Here is a 16,091-nt window from a genome sequence, read left to right as displayed (position 1 = left end):
TCATTTGATCAAAATATCATTGGCTTTCATTATTCTTACGAGATTCTGTGATTATAATTACATTGTCCTAACTATGTATATTTTCTACCTTCTCCATCTCTGAAGCTTTGCAGAACTTAATCATTTTCTAGCAGTCCTTAATTAAAGTCAATCATTCCAGCCTTCAAATATATTTATTTTCTTAAAGGTATGACACAATTATAGCTTTTGCACCATTAATTATATATCTGATATGCAAGCTGAATTTTCCCAATATGTGAGATTTTAGACAGACTACTTGAGAATACAGTATTCAAAATCTTTCAGATGTGTGTCATGTTTTGGTGGGTGCCTGTCCCAGTTCTGCCTCTGGGCACTTTGAAATTCCCAATTGTATGCACAGTGTTTGAATTTCATCATTGAAAAAACAACACATACAATGTATGATCGTTATAATTGCTGGATCACAAGCAATAACAAATTCTCATGGTTTCCATGGGTTCTTGGATTCCACTCAAAATACAAAAATGTTTGCTTTTGCCAAAAGTTGTTTGGTGGGAAAGATTCTTGTCTTTTAAAAATATGTATTTGACCACTTGGATACAGAGCAGTCTAGCTCTATTATCTTCATACGTCTTAGCTGAAAGCAATCTGTTTTTCATCTTTGTGAAGGGGGGGGGTCTATTGTAGGATAAATCAAGGCTGAAGAGTGGACTTAATATTGATAGATGAAACTCCTTTTGTTCTTAACAGGGCCAAGCTGATCTTCTCAAGTATGCTAAAAATGAGGCATTGGAGAACTTAAAGCAAATCCACGATGCTGCTGTTTCATGTGGATTGAATAAATCGGTATCTGCAAATGTTGAATCTTCAAAGCCCTGAAGAAGCTTAGAATCAATACCTGAAAAAAACGGAAGAAAGAAACAGAATGAAAAAAATTCTCATTACCTTGGAGTTTGTAACTCTGTAACTGTTGTAGTTGCACAAGACATTTTTCTTTGCACTTGTTATTTTTTGTGGGAGGGGGAGGGAGGAATCATGGAGTTCTAAAAGCACAACTGGAAAAGCTAATTACAATCTCTGAAAACTGTGAATGTATGTAGCAACTATATATGAAGGCAATTGAATTATTTTCACGGAAATAATATTGTTGGCTAAAGCATCCTTTATACATGTAAAAGATGCCATAATTCAAGAACTATATGCAGAAAATACCATTGTTATTAAAAGGGAAACATTGGGTTTCTAAATTTGTTTAATGACAAGGAAAGGGAGCTTTTGTCATTGCTTAGAAAAGTGCCTTGATCTGGGGAGGGGGGGGATCTAGTTATGTTGTATATACTTTACTTGATTTAGGGTAGTTTGGACAATTAGGCCCAGTGCTGATACATGATTTGTAAAAATCAGAGAGGAAAACTATGGAAGTGTACACATTTTACTGAATTGTGTAATTGAAGACATTTTACAGAATTATGTGATTAAGAAATTTGGCAGTGTTCAGGTTGGAAAGTCCTGTTGTTTGGGGTTTCATTTGTTGTTGAGCCATAAATAAAAAAGGAATGTAAATACAATGTGCTTACTCTGGCATAGTGCACTAAGGGAGAGCCATTGCATATAAAAAACATGCAATTAATCTGCCATTAAATGCCTGAGTAAGGCACGTACCTGTTTCCACCCAAGAACATCTGTGGATGTCTAAAGCTAATATAAAAGTGACCAAATTGTAAACAACATTTTGTAAATAGTTTTTCTTATTATTTTATGGATGTGAGGTACTCTCATTAAAATGTTTTATGATACAGTTCCCGTATTAGTTGCCTAAACTGATTCCTGTTGGTCGCAGGTTTTAATAAAATTTTGACCTCTGGATCCATCAGCATAGCTATTAAGTACTTTTAACACAGATTTATTGCTGTAATATGTTTTTAAGAAGTTCATACTCGCTATAATAAGATCTGTCTTATGAAGTTTATGCTATAAGCCTGAAAATAATAAACTGCAGTTTAGTTGAAGCACATTTAATCAATTTTTAAGAGATTTAAACAGTTTTTAACACTTCATTCAAAGAGTATACTTCTGTGACATCAACCCAACCATTTTATACCTATTTAGACTCCTTATTGATAACTCTATATCTTAACTATTAGATCTTTGTTCTGCATACAGTCAGTGGTGGTATCCTAGGATGAAGAAATAATTTGTGAAGAAACAGTTTGGTTTAATGGTTAAGGCATGTGGCGAGAAACCAGAAGACTGAGTTCAAATCCTGTCTTAGCCATGAAAGCAAACTGGGTGACTTTGGGCTAGTCACTCACTCTCAACACCTCACAGGGTTGTTGTAGGGAAAATAGGAGGACGAAGGTACAGTAGTGGCCAAAATTGTGGAAACCTTTTGAGAAAAGTGTACTTTTGAAGTTTGATGGCTAATAACACCACTTTTTTTGGAGTAGTACCATAAAATTAAATATTAGTGGAAAGATAATTTAATCAAGAATGTAATGCAATAACTTTTATGAGGGATTTGCTATTAGAATAGCAGTTATAAAGAAGAAAAGTGAAACACATAGAAAAAACAAGATATACAAAAATTATCACCATAGAAAAAAATGAGATATACGAAAATTATCACCGTGTCAGTTAATACTTAGTTGGGTAACCTTTAACATGAATTACGGCCTTAAATGTCTTCCCATGGAGTAAACCAAGTCCTGTAGTTTTGCAGCTGTTATAATGTGAAACCAAGATTGAATGATTGCTTCTATTAACTGGGTTTTATTGCTGGGTCGCTTCTGACTAACATGTTTCTTTAGTCGGCTCCATAGATTTTCAATTTGGCTCCATAGATTTTCAAGGTCTGGGCTATTCCCAGGCTATTCCAGCAGTGGAATATGATTATCTTGAAACCACTTTGCACATAGCAGCAACATGACATGAAGCTGAATCCTGTTGAAATATAAATGCTTCATTGTCTTGGAAAAGATCTTGTGGGGAAGGCTTCAGTTCGGGCTCAAGTATTTCATTAATGTATTTTTGGCCATTTATATTCCCATTAATCACACAAATTCTGCCCACTCCTTTCGATGTCATACAACCCCAGATCATAACACTGACTGGGTGTTTCACGGTACATGTAATGCAATCAGGATGCAAATCTTCTCTGATTCTTCTTATGTATTTTATGCCATCACTGCCAAACAGGGAGATTTTGGCTTTATTACTCCAAAAAACACTGTCCCATTGTTCTTCTGGCCAGGTAACATGGGTTTTAGCCCAGTTTAGTCTTTTCAACCTTTCTTTGAGAGATAAAAGTGGCTTTTTTGTGGAATTCTAGATTTTAGGCCAAATTCCTGCAGTCTGCGCCGAACAGTCCTAGCACTCAACTTCACATTCCATTGTGCCATTTCTTTTTGTATACACCCAGATTATTTTCTTCAGTCTCTTAATTCTTCTATCATCACTTGCTGTTGTGCATCTTTTCCTGCCTTTACCAGTGTGGTTTTGTAGTGACTGAGTCTCCTTATACCTCTTCAAAAACAAATGCCACCTTTGGTTAAATTCCCACCAATTTTTCTTCTAATTTCTTTATAACTGTAGCCTTGTTCATTTAATAATACTATTTTACATTGCTTTTTGGGCGACCAGTCAACTCTGCACCATTACTTTAATTTCATTACGTTTTGCAAGCTCACTAAATGAAAGAACACAAACCCAACCAACTTGATAGTGATGACATAACACACTGACAAATGGCCTCCTCAGCTTCAATACATGACATCAATAACTGAATCCTACTGTGATATGTTTGGCTCATTGCCAAAACAAGACACCTGATTGGCTCTCTAAACACTCATGCTCATTGGCTACAATCAGATGAAGGAAAGCTACCTGATATCAACCTAAGCAAGTTGTGCTTCCTTTTTCTGGTTATTTGGCTATGACTGTAAATAGAATACAGATAATTGAACTAACTTTGTTGCATTACATTCTTGATTAAATTATCTTTTCATTGATATATAATTTTATGGTACTACTCCCAAAAAAGTGGTGTTATTAGCCATCAAACCTCAAATGTATACTTTTCCCAAAGGGTTTTCACAATTTTGGCCACTACTGTATGTTGGATAGTTTGCTGCCTTGTTATTTATAAAAATAATAGAGATACTAATAAGAGAATCACGCAAGCAGTCCATTAATTAGTGGTAAAAGTCAAGCTTCATTTCTGTTGCATACTGTATTGCCTGTCGATCAGAAGGTCAGCAGTTTGGCGGGTCGAATCCTGAGTGCTGTGTAAGAGTGAGTGCCTGTTACTCGTCCCAGCTTCTGCCAACTTAGCAGTTCGAAAGCACGTAAAAATGCAAGTAGAAAAATAGGGACCACTACGGTGGGAAGGTAACAGCGTTCCGTGCGCCTTTGGCGTCTAGTCATGCCGGCCACATGACCACGGAGACGTCCTCGGACAAGCGCTGGCTCTTCGGCTTTGAAACGGAGATGAGCACCGGCCCCTAGAGTTGGAAATGACTAGCACGCATGAGTGGGGGAACCTTTACCTTTTTATCTCTGGACATTAAGTAAAGAATACATTGTTTCTATTAAAAACTATAAAAAGACCCCTCTAGAAGACAGTGGGATACTTGCTAGTGTTGAACCTGGTGAAAGTGCAGTTACTTTTTTGTTCTCGCTAACTTATTTTATGAAAGAATGTCTTCAGCTAGGAGATTTTGAAACATAATTCATGCAAAGTAATCCATCAAAGATTTAATGGTGCAAAAAGAAAATGGAATAAGTGAAACCCATTGAGCTTCAAATTTTTTCCCCAATTGTACCTAGGCTGCTGTTAACTCTAATGACAGCACAAGATGGAAAATTTATACTGTAATGCAGGGAGGTCCTTTGAACATGCTGACTGTGCAAGTATCCATTTGTTCTGTGAAAGTCTTTCAACCACAAGAAGTCAGGATAGCATGCTTAAGTGGAGTAGCAACTAGATTTGGTCATTCGTTATTAAAAAAATTTTAGACTGCTTTATTGTCTTAAATGATAATAAAGATTACTGGAAGGTACAATGCAAAAATGATTTCAGTGTAATTCAGAATATGTAGTTTTATCGGCTGGCATCTTCTATTAAAGTGTTCTCTACAACTCAAGTTTCAGCAAAAACAGGGTTTCTCTCAATACTGGTTTACTGCTCAAGCAATATGCAGTATTTATTTACAATAGAGACACTTCAACCTGTCTCCTTAAATAAATTGCCTTATTAAGGTAGCCCTTAAAGTTATAATGTCTATTGGAACTGCTTGCTAAGTGATGATCACAAAGCTCCATGTCACATGTTTAGCAGTAGCAATCTCAACATTGCTTATTTCTGCCATTAATCAACCTGTCTTTAGCTGAGGTCCCACCCCAATCCAAGCAATTCACTGTCTCCCAGCCCTGAACTTTAGTTCTTCCAAGAAAAGGGAATGCCTCATCTTCAACTCTCCAAACGCTATTTTTCCCCATTTCTGCCCTTCTAGTCCTGCACTCTGCCTAGCACACAGGTCTGCAACCCACGGCTCTGGAGCCGCATGCAGCTCTTTCAGCCGTCTCCTGCGGCTCCCAGTCCTCTGCCATGTGCAGTCCAAAAAAAAAAAAAGTGGGACTAAAAAAGTTCAACCAATCAATTCAAATATGCAGGGTAGGTGCATATCTCGCCTTGGCTCCACTCTTCAGTCAAACCCTGTTCTGCGCATGTGTGCATGTACATGCATGCGCACACATTTTTTACGGCTCCCAGTTTTTCCTTTTGTGAGGGAACCGGTTCCGAGTGGCTCTTTCACTGTTTCAGGTTGCTGACCCCTGGCCTAGCAGGGCAGCAAGCAGCCCCAGAACTTCCTGGCTCTGGGGCTGCTTGCCAGGCTGTCGCAGGCTGTCAGGCTGCAAGAAGCCCTTGAGCTGAAGTGTAAAGCAGCCCAGATACAGTCACCTTCACCGCCTTACACTTTGAGGCAGTCAACTTGCCGTTGCACCTGCTACTTATAAGGTATGCCGGGCCTTTCATGGGGCAACTGCTGGCCATGTGAGGTCATCTTCCCCATGTCTGGTATGTAACCTTAGAAAATTTTGGATAACCACAGCTTTCTCATTAAAGGCCATGCTGGGCATGCTTGATCAGCAGTAGGAGCAAGAAGATGGCAATGGCAGAAGCTTTGCAGTACAGGGGGACGGGGAAAGGACAGACGGGGAGAAATAGATGGGAGAATTATTTATCAAGTTTATATTACACCCATTTTGTGGTCCAAAATGAGTTCAAGTGCCTCTGGAGTTGTAAGTGTAATTGGGTTGCCAAGGGGTCAAATTTCTGTCACATGACTGGAGGAGGGAAGCACTGCAACAGCTGTTACTTTCAAGAATCAATATAAGTACCATTTGTTCTGGGCCACCATAACTGAATGATTAGATAAATGGTCATAACTTGAGGGCTACCTGTAATTTTCATTTAAGAATGACACATTTTGTTTGTAATGCTGTAATTTTTTGATTCTTTTAATAATTATGAAGGCTTAAGCCAGAAATGTCAAACTTGCGATGTCTCGGAACTTTTTCCCCATTGCCGGCAATGGGGTGGGCGCGGTTTCTTCGTGATGCATCCGGCCTACGGGCCGGCAGTTTGACACCCCTGGCTTAAGCCAATCTGAATATCAGTAGCAAAATTCAACCTGTGCTGAGCTGGCTTTGATTTCTCCAGGAATAGAAATAACTGGCCTCAGAGTAAAGCATGTGAAGAATATAATGTAAACATTTCTTTTAGTGGTGCAATTCCAAATGCAGGGCCTTTTGAATTGCATGACATTTGTAGATCAGCAGTTGAAAATCTGTTGTTGAGAATAACCACAAAAGCTTTTGAGAGTGTTTTAAAATATTCTAAAAAATGCATACTGGCAGTCTTTGTTATTAAGACTTTTCTCATTGGCCCAAACGGCCATTAAAAACGATTTTAGAAGTTTAAGGCCTCTGAAAATAGGAGTGAGGCATAACTGCAACAACAAAGAAAATGCAGACATTATAACAATTGTAAAAATGGAAAGAGGCAGGGCAAAGCAGAGGTTTCCCAAGAGTTACTTTAAAAACCACAGGCCAGCAAGTAAATTACATTTCCTATAGACACATCCCTAAAACCCAAACTAATTCAACCTCTGAGTGTTCTCTACCTGCCACATTGTATGATGAGAACCAACCTCATAAAGACATTTTCTGGAAATGTCTCCAGCATTTTCCATGTAAGTAAACTTACAAAATTCTCCAGGGATTTTCAACAGGGTCCTGTGGAATTATTAATTAATTTAATTAATACAAGGCATTATAGTACTAGTTTTCACAGTATGGGATAAATAACCATGCTTCTTTGCTGAAAACAAGTTGAATACCACTAGTTTCCTGAATAGGGATGTCATGTGAAATGTTTCTGTTCTGTTCCTTCCTCAAAATTATTTTTCTTACAAAATGCCAACATTTTGAATTTAGCATGTTCCCATGGCATCTTGCAATTAAATGGATGAGCTTGCTAAATCGTTTGATGGGTTAATCCATGCATGTCAAACTGCCGGCCTGTGGACCGAATGCATCATGCTGAAACTGCACCCACCCAATTGCCGGCAATGGGGGGAAAGTCCCGATATGTTGCGCGACATCATGTGACGTCACAAATTGACATGCCTGGGTTAATCTAATAATCCTTTATGAAATATAGATAGGCACCTTAAATTGTACGATTTGCTGAGTGATTCTACAGTAGACCATTATGAAAACAATGAAATGGCCCTATGCCATGTTCTGTTACAGCCCTGTATCACTCAAGATTACTTATAAGTTTTCTGATGGCAATCAGATGCATCTTGATTATAGAAAAAAGATTGCTTTTTCTGTTCATTAAACTCTCTTGGAGTTTAGGTCGACTGCTGGTGAGTTCCCAGAAGACTTGCAATTTTCTTGATAATAGAAAAGAAGTGGTTTGCTCTTGCTTTTTCCCAGAATATTCTTGACTTCCTTGATTGTTGCAGCTTTGGTTATTCTAATAATTTCCCATCTGAATTTTAACAAGGTCTCACCCCACCCAACCTCATAGTTGTTTGAAATCAGCTGGGTATAGCCATCTGCTTAGCAATGTTTAGTTTCTAATTCAGGGGTTCCCAATCCCTGAACCACATCTCACTATTGGGCCATGGCCCATTGAGAATCGGGCCACTGAAGCAGTGACTGAGCACGCAAAGCTACATTTGTGAATGTGTGGGATTTTGGTTGCATGTGCAAAACCAATCCCCCCACTGCCAAAACCACTACTGCCAGTCCGCAGAACCAAAAAAGTTGGGGACCCCTGTTCTAATTCCTTACAGTTATATTTAGTTCATCACATGGAAGTAAAATCGTTTACTTGATCAGTTGAGATATTAACTATCAAATTATCAGGATATCACTTGCCATAATTATTTGCATCAAGGATCACCCAATTAGAAAACAGCAGCATCTAATCATATTGCAGGAAGGAGTTCTTATAATTAAAGGGGCAACTAGTATGTTTTGATTTGTTTGATTTGAAACAATTAAATACATTGAAATACCCTCAAGGTAAGACATCATCCTTGTCTGAGAAAAATATATTTTGGGGGAAATTAAAAAGGCAGAATATTATATTTTCCCAAAGGAATAATGGAGAAGATCTTGAAAGACAGAAACCCTCCACCCCAAGTCTCTCTGTCCCAAGCAGAAACCAGATCTGTAGAAATGTAGATTTGATAATCCTTTCAGAAAGACTGTAGCCAGGAAGCTTGGAGCTGATGGGATTGGAAGGACAAAGATCCCTAGAACCAACAACCCCTCACCCAAAAAAATCTAGCACAGGACATAGCCATCAGCAACAGCCCCAGGGAAGCAGGATATGATCTTTAGGACATAATAGGATATTTAGTATTATTATCAGAATACTAAAAGGGCACACTGAACCTCAGGTCAAAGTTCATGCCACAGGAACAACTCTAAACACAAAAGCCCAAGAAGGTAAAAAAAAAAAAACCACTACTTCCAGTAATATGTGGTCAGCTTCTCCAGAGCCACATGTCTTGTGGTTCTCCTCTTCAATAAACTACAACCTTCTTTCTAAAGAAGTCTCCCATTTTGTTTATTTCTGGCTTGGATTGGACCCTGATGAAGATTTTTCTTTCAACAATACCTTACCTGAATTGCATCTCTGTGACAGCCCAGAGATTAAGAAAGGTTTTATATGTTTTGCACAACTACTATATCTATTTCAAACATTTCTCTTTTTCTTCCTCAAAATATAGCATAAGGAGCATTGTTTAAGGCAGTCTAATGAACCACCTACATTTTGCTTACATGGGAGCTATTAAGCAATGAAAAAGCTTTGAAGTTGTGGGTGTTCCATCACTGGAGGTTATCAAGAGAAGACTGCTATTTTCACAGAATGGTAGGATTCCTGAACTGGATAGGAAGTTGGAGTAGAAGACCCCAAAGTCTTTTAATCCTATGATTATGTAATAAGCATAAGTTAACTGTTTTAACTGAACTATTTTCTGCATAATAGATGCTGGGTTGTGGGAAATTATAATCCTTAGGATAGAAATATAGTTTGTTAGCTTTTTCACTTTATAGTGACATCTCCAAATTAAACAAGCTGCTTAATTGGATGAATGGTAAATTGTGCATACCACAGTTCTATGAATATGTTTTACAGCAGAGGAAATATCTATGAGAGTGAGTCAATTATGAAAATGCATACGCATTGCTTGTATTTTTCCCCTCCCCATATCAAAGTTCTGGATGGGACTTTAAAACATAAATGTATTATCAACTGGAAAACTCTAATGACCCAGTTCTATCAAGGCTTTAATGTTGTTGATCAGTGTTTCTCAATCTGCAAAACCAAGCTGATTGGGGAATTCTGGGAATTAAAGTCCACATATCTTAAAATTGCTAAGGTTGAGAAACACTGCTGTAGAGTATTAAACATTAAACAGGGATTGTAAGTCCCAGAAGTCTAAACACTATGCTATGATTAATAAATGGATTAAAGCAATAAATCAATAATTAACTAATAACCAATCAATATAATTTCTGAAGCAATATTAGAAACTAAAAACACACTAGGTTATCAAAGAAGAAGCAATTAATCTACAGAGATATAATAATTCAAAGAGTCAAGGCAACAAGTTTTTTTCAAGACAATATCATGAAATCATCAATTGAATGGAGCATTCAGAGTTCAGATCAATAACGCCAGACCTATGTCATATGTAGCAAAGGTGTCAGGCCACAACATTTTGAGAGACATATACTCCATTCTCACATAACTTTTAGAGGCTGTGGAGGCCACACAAAAAAGGGGTGCGCTGTGTAGCCTACAAAAATTGCACACAAATGGAGCATGTTTCAAAAAAATAAGGCCTCATGGAACCCAGAGCAGCCTCAGTTAAGCCACGGGCCTGTCAACAGAAAGACGACACTACCTAAAGGTATGTAGCATACAGCAGGTCCTGGAGAACATTGGACCATGGGAGCAAGTGTGCTGTTCCCCAATCTTGCAGTCCTTTGGGAATGACACAACTCTATCTTCTTAAATGGCAGTGGTGGTGCTAAGGTTGAAATCAAGGGTCAGACCTTGACTTCAGGCCTAAAAGAAAATACTGAAAAGACAAATGGAAACAATAAAACATAAATTAAATTTCATAGAATCAGAAAAATTGGCACAGCAAATTAAATTGCCTGCAATTAGTGCAGGTTCGAGTCCCACCAGGCTCAAGGTTGACTCAGCCTTCCATCCTTCCGAGGTAGGTAAAATGACCCAGATTGTTGGGGGCAATTAAGCTGACTTTGTAATAATGCCGCTTGGGGTGTGTGTGTGTGAAAGCCCTAATAAGCAGGCATATACATAGAATGAAGGCTACTGCTAAGCTTGTAAGCCGCCCTGAGTCTTCGGAGAAGGGCGGGATGTAAATGGAATTAAAATAAAAAATAAATAAAATAAAAGAGCAAACCGAAACTTTTTTGATAATGCAAATAAACCAGGAAGATGGCTAGCTTACTAAACTTAAAAAACAGGAGAAAAAAATTGATAAACAACTTATGAGATGAAAAAGGCTGTCTACAATTTAAAGATGAAGCAATAAAAACATAAAGACTATTATGAGAAACTGTATGATATAGGAGAAATTTCATGGGAGAAAATGATTCAATATATGGGGAAAAATAGTTTACCCAAAATTCCAGAAAATTTTAAAACCGTGTTAAATGGGAAAATAACAATGTTGCAAGTGACAGAAGCTATAAGAAGACAAAACAAAACAAACAAAAACCCCTGGACCAGATGGGCTTCTGGCAGAGTTTTACAAATGTCTACAAGATACCTTAAATGTACTGTTGAAAGATGTGTGTGATGAACTTTTAAAGGTAAAGGTAAAGGTTCCCCCACACATGCATGCTAGTCGTTTCCGACTCTAGGGGCTGGTGCTCATCTCCGTTTCAAAGCCGAAGAGCCAGCGCTTGTCCGAGGACATCTCCGTGGTCATGTGGCCGGCATGACTAGACACCAAAGGCACATGGAACGCTGTTACCTTCCCACCGTAGTGGTCCCTATTTTTCTACTTGCATTTTTTACGTGCTTTCGAACTGCTAGGTTGGCAGAAGCTGGGACGAGTAACAGGCGCTCACTCTGTTACGTGGCACTCGGGATTCGACCCGCCCAACTGCCGACCTTCTGGTCGACAAGCTCAGCGTCCTAACCCACTGAGCCACCGCATCCCCGATGAAGTTTTACTGGAGGCTAAACTCCCAAACACATGGACAGAAGCAAATATTACTTTGATACCAAAAGAGGACTCAGACCTGACACAGATATAAAATTACAGACTGATACCATTACTAAATGTGGACTATAAAATCTTTACTTCAATAATAGCGGAGAGGCTGAAAAGATTTCTAACTGAATTTATACATCCAGATCAAAATGGATTTCTACCATTTTGAGCGATTTGTCTGGTTAATTCCGATAACGAACGAGACTCTGGCATGCTAACTAGTTATGCGACCCCCGAGCTCTGGTGGAATATGCAGAAGATTTTTAAACAGAGGATAAAGTTTTGTCCGCAACTTTTTTTGTTGGGAATAATTGCAGACGTTACAGTTGTGGACACTAAGCTGATGTTGAACTTAATCACGGCGGCAAGACTTTTGATAGGCCAATATTGGAAGAAAGAGGAACTGCCGTCCGTAGAAGAGTGGACTTTAAAGGTTTCCGACCTGGCAGAGATGGCGAAGATTTCGGCCTATTTGAAAGATCATTCGCAAGAACATTATATTATGGAATGGAGAAAATGGATTGAGTTTATCCAGAACAAGTATAGGGTTAAGAAGTTTTATGTAGCATTCGAATAAGTCTTCTTTCGTTTTTTTTCCTTTTTTTATTCTAGTTTTTTATATATATTTAATATTGTTAAGGTGTGTCTTATCCTATATAAGCTAGAGAGTGATGGATTTTAGAATTTATAGTTGTTAGTATATGGTTGTTTATGATTGCCTTTTTATATATATATACCTTGTATTTAGCTCTGGGAAGTCGGGGGGGGAGGGGGGGTGGAGGGAGAGGGGGAGGGAGGGAGGTTGGGGGGAGGTAGGGGGGGTAGTAGGGAGGGGGAAGGGGGGTTTTTTAAAGGAAAACTGTATTTTAAAACTTTTCAATTAAAAAAAAATAATAATTTAAGAGTTATAATGGACATATTGGAATATTAGCATTAGTATTTCTAGATGCTCAAAAGGTATTTGATAATGTTTCCTGTCAATGTATGACTCAACAACTAAAAACAATGGACTTTGGACAAAATTTTATAAATATGATTAAAACAATATATCACAAACAAACAGCAAAAGTGATTGTAAATGGAGATTATACAGAAAGACTTGACATAAGAAAAGGCACAAGACAAGGATGTCCACTATCTCCATTGTTGTTTATTTTAACTTTGGAAGTTTTGAATAGAAATATCAGACAAAACCCAGAAATTAAAGGACTAGAAATAAAAGGTGAAACTTATAAATTGCAAGCATTTGCAGATGACTTAGTATTCATCCTAGAGGAACCTTTAGAGATGTTTCTCTATATTATTGGAAAAGATAGAACAGTTTGGAGAGATAGCAGGGCTGAAGATAAACAGAGAAAAAAACCAAAGTGATAGTTAAAAATCTTACAGATAAATAAAAAAACAAATGTCAGAAAAAATAGAATTACCAACAGTCAAAAAGGATAAATACATGGGAATATACTTGACAGCAAGATGTTCAACGATAAAAGATAACTATATAAAATTACTGAATCAAATAAAACCTGACTAGGAAAAATGGAAAAACTTACAAATGTCGAGGTTAGGAAGAATTGCTATGGTGAAAAATAATATATTACCAAAAATAATGTTTTCATTTCAAAAGATACTTAAAATGGAGAAAAAAATCTTTGAAATCTTAAATTTTCTAATTTTAAAATTTATTTAGCAAGGAAAGAAAGATAGAATTAAACTGAAAATGTTACAAGAAGTTAAGGAAAATGGAGGTTTTGGCTTGCCAGAGTGGGTTTTATATTATCAAGCATCAGTGCTAACATGGGTAAAAGAATGGATAACTCTTAGAAATAAAAAGTTGTTGTATTTGGAGGCACATGACTTACAACTTGGTTGGTGCGCTTTCCTACGGTATGGGAAAAATAAAATTCATAAATATTTTCAAAACTATATTAGAAATGCATTATTACTAACAAGGGAAAAAATAAAATGTAAAACTTACTTGAAAATTCCAGGATCGCTTTCAACAATGGAAGCATTTGTACATCCAAATGTAGTTAGTCTTGAGAAAATTTGGACATATAAAAATATTCTAAATTCTGAAGGGAATTTAAAATCTAAACAAGAGATGGAAAATCAGGGTAGTGATCTATCGTGGTGGGCATATTTAGTGAGATATGATAAAGATGTTAAATTGTACGGATTTTATAAAGAGCAGACCTTGTTTGATCAGATATTATTAACCTCTGATGAGAAACTAATTAAGAAAATGTATAACTTTTTATTGAATTTGAAAATGGAAAATGAACAAGTAAAAGAAACAATGATAACATGGGCAAAGAATTTTGGATACAATATAGACTTAGAGAAATGGCAAAACTTGTGGTAAACGAATTATAAATTGACAATGTCCACCTCTTACAAAGAAAATGTTAATGCGTTTTTATGTGTTTGTCAGCAAGCACGTTGCAGTCTGCTCTTTGCCAGCTGTACTGTTATCTTATCATTGTAACCATAGTGAGTATCACATGTTCAACCATGTTTTGGTTTCATATCTGGCTCTACTACAGTGTGCGCATGTCCAAACAAATTTTCTTCTTCTTTTTCTCTCTCTGTGCTGCCTGGTGAGAGAGAGCATGTAGTTAGTTAAGAGTCTTTCTTTGTATTCCTGATTAAAGTTTTTTACAGTAGAATATGTTTCGGGTTTTCTTTCTTTTACCTCTTGTGCACCATGCGTCAAATGAACCACGGTTCATCGACCTCTGATAAGGAGTTTTTTGATTTACTCCTTTGACAGAAAACTTATATAAAATGTTTTATAGATGACACTTGCCACCAGCAAGACTTGGTTAAAAAGATGTTGAGAAAAACATGTAGATTTTAAACCTGAACTTTTAAAATTAGGCACAATGCCAGAAAAGCTTGATAAACAAAGTATATACTTGATTTTACATGTGATAACAGCGGCAAGAATCATATTTGCACAATATTGGAATACCACCAGAGGAAGAAATAATTTAAAAAAAATACTAGATTGTGCAGAAATGGACTTACCCTGAGGTTGAAAGAAAAATAAGAAACAAAATACTTGCAAACGTGAGACTTGTTTTATCAATGGCTGGAGAAAAGAATAAGGGATAAGGAATTCAATTTGTATTAGTGAATGATAAACTCAGACAACACGTTTGTTGAATACATACTTTTGAACTGTATTAAAAATCAATTAAAAATTTAAAAAGAAAAGAAAAGAAAAAGAAACTGAAATATATTGATGTACATGATTACTTGGCCTGGGTACAGAAATTGGCCTAGCTTCTTTGAGATGAGGAGAAAGAGAAAGAGAGGGGGGGAGAGAGGGAGAAGGGGAGGAGAGATATGCTCAGTTGAGTGGAATTTCTAACTCTTCTGAATGTTTCAGGGCCCTTTTGGTTCTTTCCTTTGGGAATTTAGTAAATTAAAAAGAAATCTCAGTTTATCTCTTGGAGTTTTGGACATCAATAAGGTATCAGAAGAGGAAAAACATGAAATAGCTTTTCTAAGTTGAAGAGAGGAGATTCTGGAATATAATGATTGCCCACAGATAGAAAATTGTCAGTGAGGAAACTTTCAGAAGCAGAAGGACATGACAAATTCAAGCAATGCAATTCCCATGTGTACAGGTTCTCAAGAGTTAGCTTTTTCTTTATAGCAGGAGTATCAAACTCACAACATCACATGACATGTCGTGACGTATCACAATTTTTTCCCCATTGCCAGCAACGGGTGGGCGCAGTTTTGCTATGATGCATCTGGCCCGCCAGCCGGCAGTTTGACACCCCTGCTTTATAGCATCATCAGAAAACGGACTTGTTTCTATTTCTATAGCTAACCAATCATCCTTTCTTCACACTTATAGATCTATGATTCTAAGTAAGCAATATTGGCAATTTTACGAGTGTTTAAGAGCCCCTCTTTTTTATAGCAGGCTATCTTTACTCAACACATGGAAAACAAAGTTTCTCTTTATTATTAATCCAGTAGATGAAAGTATTTCCATATTTTCATTATTTGTTAGCCAAATATTAATTATTATCCACAACGGGATAATTTGCAGTTAAGAAACTTAGGCTGCAGCACAAAAGCATTTTCATTAAGAAGGATCAGCAGCTGTTTCTCCTTGGCTGAAATACAATCAATTCTGTCTCAGTTCTTAATTCTTTCAATTCCCTTGCTTTAAGAAATGATAGGATACGAAAGATATAGTAAACACAAAAGAGGGAACATTGAAAAGATTTTTAAATGCTACATTTCAGAAAA

General features: G+C 37.1%; 1 protein-coding gene across 1 annotated transcript in view; it reads left to right on the top strand.

Moving 5' to 3' along the window:
- PLCL2 (phospholipase C like 2) overlaps positions 1–1,970 on the top strand; it is a 92,155-nt gene extending 90,185 nt beyond the window's left edge. Inside the window, exon 9 of the mRNA XM_083376120.1 lies at positions 733–1,970. Within this exon, the coding sequence (XP_083232246.1) occupies positions 733–861 (129 nt within the window). The 3' untranslated portion in view covers positions 862–1,970. The remainder of the gene's footprint in view (positions 1–732) is intronic.
- Positions 1,971–16,091: the final 14,121 nt, after the last annotated feature.

The sequence above is a fragment of the Vipera ursinii genome (genome assembly GCF_947247035.1).
Source record: "Vipera ursinii genome assembly, chromosome: Z".
Lineage (NCBI taxonomy): Eukaryota > Metazoa > Chordata > Lepidosauria > Squamata > Viperidae > Vipera > Vipera ursinii.
Note: the sequence above shows the minus strand (reverse complement) of the source record. Positions and strands in the feature narration are given on the sequence as shown.